At 44.5% G+C, this 4,987-nt stretch overlaps 1 protein-coding gene across 1 annotated transcript in view; it reads left to right on the top strand.

The window, feature by feature from the left end:
• LOC109919470 (regulator of cell cycle RGCC-like) overlaps nucleotides 1–1,006 on the top strand; it is a 13,617-nt gene extending 12,611 nt beyond the window's left edge. The window contains exon 5 of the mRNA XM_020519484.2: nucleotides 598–1,006. Coding sequence (XP_020375073.1) covers nucleotides 598–608 — 11 coding nt within the window. The 3' untranslated portion in view covers nucleotides 609–1,006. The remainder of the gene's footprint in view (nucleotides 1–597) is intronic.
• The last annotated feature ends 3,981 nt before the right edge of the window (nucleotides 1,007–4,987 follow it).

Below are 4,987 nucleotides of genomic sequence, written 5' to 3' on the forward strand. Positions count from 1 at the left end.
TCAGAGATTTTCTGAAGAAGGGTCTAGGCCCGAAACGTCAGCCTTCCTGCTCCTCTGATGCTGCTTGGCCTGCTGTGTTCATCCAGCTCTACACCTTGTTATCTCAGATTCTCCAGTATCTGCAGTTCCTACTATCTCATTCAATTTCAAATGTCAGTTAAGATAACAAACCCCTAAAGCATTTCACTATGGGCTCCAATGCTTTCACTAGTTTGCTGTTAAAGATCACGATTTTGGGGGATTACCATAATTGCCCTTTGCAAATTACCTACGGGGGTTTGAAGATGCTGCACAACTGCTCAATATCTCAGCTTCACGATATGCATGCACCCAAGTATTGGGTGGGGCAGCAACTGTTCGCTTTATTATGACGAAATCCCAGCTTGCATCATTAATCTGGAGGCAGAGACAGCCTTTCAGACAGGAATTGTAATGTAGCCTTGCAGAGCTGTTTGTATGAGTTCAAATCCTACTTTCGTTATTTTTGATATCTTTTACATTGAGATTAACCAATACAGCCTACAATGAACTGCCTTCATCTCTGCGGTCTCGCTTGCCTGCTGCAATGTGCAATCAATATTCTTTTCCTTGTTACAGAGATGATGTAAGTAAGAGATGAGCCACCCAGCCCTTGTTTCGCAACGAACTACAGGGCTTGAAGAGGTCTCGCCGACCGGATGCAGCCTTGGACAAGCTTGCCCCACATGCTTCAACACTCGTTTGACACAAACCATGCTAGTGGAACTATTTAAAGGATGTCACTGCGTTTTGCAGGCAACTGAGCTGCACAGGAAGGAGATTGCATTGCAAATTGGTTCAATTGTTTGTCGTTGCAAACTTCCTGTGTCATCTTGAAAATAACATTAGGTTCTGTAGTGCACTGGAGGCAACCAGCAATCTTGACACCATCTGATTCCTGCTTCAAATCTGGAGACCTGTCTACTTACCTGTACATTTTGTAAATTAAATATTTATCTATTTGAAACCAATAAAATATTTAAACTATTTTGCCTTTCTGATTGAATTCTTCCCTAAACTCTGTTTCCAAAACTTTATTCTCAACTCTGACTCCATTTTGAGGTTTGAAAGTTTGTGTGTGATCAAGGGACGCACTGCATAAGTGGGGGAGTCAATATTTTGGGGCTTGAGCATAATCTAGGCTAACAGTGTAGTACTAAGGGACTGCACTACTGTTCTGAGGTAGCATCTTTCACATGAAGTGTTAAAGTGAGACACTGTTTATACCCTTAGGCAGAGATTGAAAAAAGATCCCAAGTATCGCTGGAAGAGGGATTCTCCCACTTTGCTAACCAATATCTGTCCCTCAACAACAATGTAAACTTTGTACCTGATCATTTATATCAGTCATATGTGTGGGATCTTGATGTGCACAAGCAAGATTTTGAAATTTTTTTAATGAAATAACCATGACTGCAGTTAGCTTTGCTATACTTGGAATTATGGAATGTACTTCAACTTTATTTTTTTTCATGGGATACGGGCATCACTGGCTAGCCTAGCAATTGTTGCCCATCCCTAATTGTGCTCTAAGGTGGTGGTGAGCTGCTTTCTTAAACTGTTACAGTCCATGTGCTGTAGGTAGACCCCACCAGTGTTAGGAGGGGAGTTCCAAGATGTTGATCCAGCAACTATTAAGGAATGGGGTATGTGCCTTGGAGGGGAATTTCTACTTGGTGGCGTTCCCATGTATCTGCTGCCCTTGTCCTTCTAGGGGTGGCATGGTTGCTGAGTGGTTAGTACTGCTGCCTCACGGCGTCCGGGATCCAGGTTCGAAGACAGTCACCAGAGGCTGGAAATGTGGAGTTTGCACGTTCTCCCCATGTCTGTGAGGATTTCCTCCAGGTGCTCTGGTTTCCTCCGTCAGTCCAAAGACGTGCAGGTTGGGTGGATTTGCCATGGGAAATGCAAGGTTATGGGGATAGGGTAAGGTGTGGGTCTGGGTGGGATGATGTTCAGAGGGGCAGTGTGGACCAGTGGGCTGAATGGCCTCTTGATACTGTAAGGATTCTCTATGATTCCAGGTAGTAGTAGTTGTGGGCTTTGAAGGTGCAGTGTGAAGAGCCTTGGTGAGTTGTTGCAGTGCATCTTGTAAATAGTACACACTTCAGTCAGTGTAGTGGAGGGAGTCAATGTTGAAGGTGATTGATTGATTGGCGCCCCATCCATCAAACTGCTTTGTTCTGATGGTATCAAGTTCTGAAATATTGTTGGAGCTGCATTAGTCCAGACGTGGAGAGTTTTCCATCACATTCCAAAATTGACTTGTATATGTTGGACAGACTTTGAGGAGTCAGGTGATGCACTGAAGGATTCCAGCCTCTGGTCTGCTCTTGCAGCCACAGTGTTTATGGCCACAGTGTTTATGCCTCGTCCTGATCAATGTAGTCCCAGATTACTGATGGTGTGGGATGCAGTGATGGTAATGCCATTGAATCTAAAGAGACAATGGTTAGATTCTCTCATAGAGTCATACAGCACAGAAAACAGACTCTTTAGTTCAACCAGTCCCTGCTGAACATAATCCCAAATGAAACTATTACCCCCATCTGCTCCTGACCCATATCCCTCCAAACCTTTTATATTCATATACTTATCCAAGTGTTTTTTAAGCATTGTAATTGATGTTCACATCAGGAATTCATCAGGAAGTTCATTCCACACATGAACCACCCTCTGTGTTTAAAAAAAAATAATTGCCCCTCATGTCTTTTTTGAATCTCTCACCTCTCACCTTTAAAAATGTCTTGAAATCCCCCATCCTAGGCAAAAGATACCTACCATTAACCCTTTCTAGACCCCTCATGATTTTGTAGACTTCTAAGGTAATCTCTCAACCTCCTACGCTCCAATGCAAAACGTCCCAACCTTTTGTCATAGGACCTGCCCTCCAGTCCAGGCAGCATCCTGGTGAGTCTCTTCTGCTGGTGATTTCAGGAGGAGGTTGAGAGGGATCAGTCACGTGGCAATTCTGGCTGAAGATAGATACAAGTACTCCAGCCTTGAGTTTTGTCTTGATGTGCTCAGCCCCACCCCATCATTGTTATTTGTGGAATTGACCTCAACTATTTATTGCAGGATCACAGAGTTTAGATTTGATCCATTGATTGTGTGATCAGTCAGATTTGTTTACTGCACATTGCTTACATTGGTTGGCATATAAGTAGTTCTATCCTGTAGCTTCAATAGGTTAACACCATATTTTTACATCTGCCTGGTGGTGCTCCTGGCATGCCGTCCTGCACCCTCCATTGAACCATAATGTTCCCTTGGTTTGGGGGAAAATAGCATAAGGTTGCAGATTGTTGATGCATATAATTCTGTTCCTGCCGATAGCCCACAGTACCTCATGGATATCTAGCCTTGAATTGCTAGATGTGTCCCATACCTATCTCATTTCATACAGTGGTATTGCCACACAACGTGATGAAGGATATCTTCAAGGTTTAGATAGGACTTTATCTCCACAAGGACTGTGCAGTGGTCATTCTTTTCAATCAGTCGGGGTTTTGTCTAATTGGTCCAACAACCATACCACAATGCTGCTGCCTTCCCAAGTCTTTATAACCATCTGAGCGTATCTTTGATTCTACTCTATCTTGATGAGCAGATTTTGGACAATGTTTGCTTAATTTTTCAAATCCATACTGACAGCAGGGAACCTTGTCTGAGATAGTAGGAACTGCCAATGCTGGAGTCTGAGATAACAAGGTGTGGAGCTGGATGAACACAGCAGGCCAGGCAGCATCAGAGGAGCAGGAAAGCTGATGTTTCAGGTCTGGATATATACTGAAATACCTGAAACGTTGACTGCTCCTTTCCTCCAGATGCTGCTTGGCTTGCTGTGTTCTTCCAGCCTTCCATTTGTCTGAATGACTTGCAGCTGTCTCTAAAAAATGCTTGACTTTTAAATTAAGTGCCTTTGTAATACTAGTAGGAATCGGGCATTAATGCATCTGAGCTGTGTGGGTGAATCATTTTTCAAGTGTAAGTTAGTATAGTGTTCCTGTTGCTTCCCAAAATATTGCACCAGAACATTCTTGGCTAGAAGACAAATTGAGGTTCCTTTCATAATTTGTTTTCAATTTGCCAAGTCTGCATTCAGAAACAATGACATGCTCATCACATGACCGTTCATGCCTCTCATTGTGAATGTTAGCTTCACACTTAGTCAAAACTGGCATTAAAGGCGTGAAGGAAGGCTAGGTTGTGGGATTGCAAGAGACAGGGCCACTAAAGATTAGGTAGAGACAGTTTGTCTAAACAGACAGACAGCCACAGGATTATTGACATTCCTTTACGGCTCTGGGGTCCTGATTTGTGAGAAGGTACCGGGAGATAGAAATAAACCATCCAGAGATGATTGCATGAATGCAGCGAAGCTTGATATTTGAGAACACCAACCTGAGCTCTGACACTAAGATCATGGTTTACAGGACTATGGTTGTCCCCGCCCTCCTGTATGGCTCTGAGACATGGACTGTCTACAGCAGACTCCTCAGGGCACTGAGGCAGTACCACCAATGCTGCCTGTACAAGATCCTGCAAATCCACTGGGAAGACAGTCGCACCAATACCAGAGTCCTTGACCAGGCCAACATCCCCAGCATTGAGGCACTGACCACCCTGGATTGGCTGCGATGGGCTGGGCTGACCGACACAAGACTCCCCAAGCACAAGCTCTGCTCCGAGCTTTGAAACAGCAGGCGAGCCCCAGGTGGATAGAGGAAACACTTCAGGGATAACGCCTCATGGCCTCACTGGCAAAGTGCAACATTTTCACAGACACTTGGGAATGACTGGCCCAAGGCCGTGCAAAGTAGAGGAGGAGCATCCAGGAGGGTGTAGAGCACCTCGAGACTTGCCATCAGGAAAAAGCAGAAGCCAGGCGAAAATAGTGAAAGGAGTGTGCTGCCACACCAATGCCCAACTCACCTCTTCCTGCGACCACCAACTGCGCCGATTGTAA

The sequence above is a fragment of the Rhincodon typus genome, chromosome 14 (genome assembly GCF_021869965.1).
Source record: "Rhincodon typus isolate 14 chromosome 14, sRhiTyp1.1, whole genome shotgun sequence".
NCBI lineage: Eukaryota > Metazoa > Chordata > Chondrichthyes > Orectolobiformes > Rhincodontidae > Rhincodon > Rhincodon typus.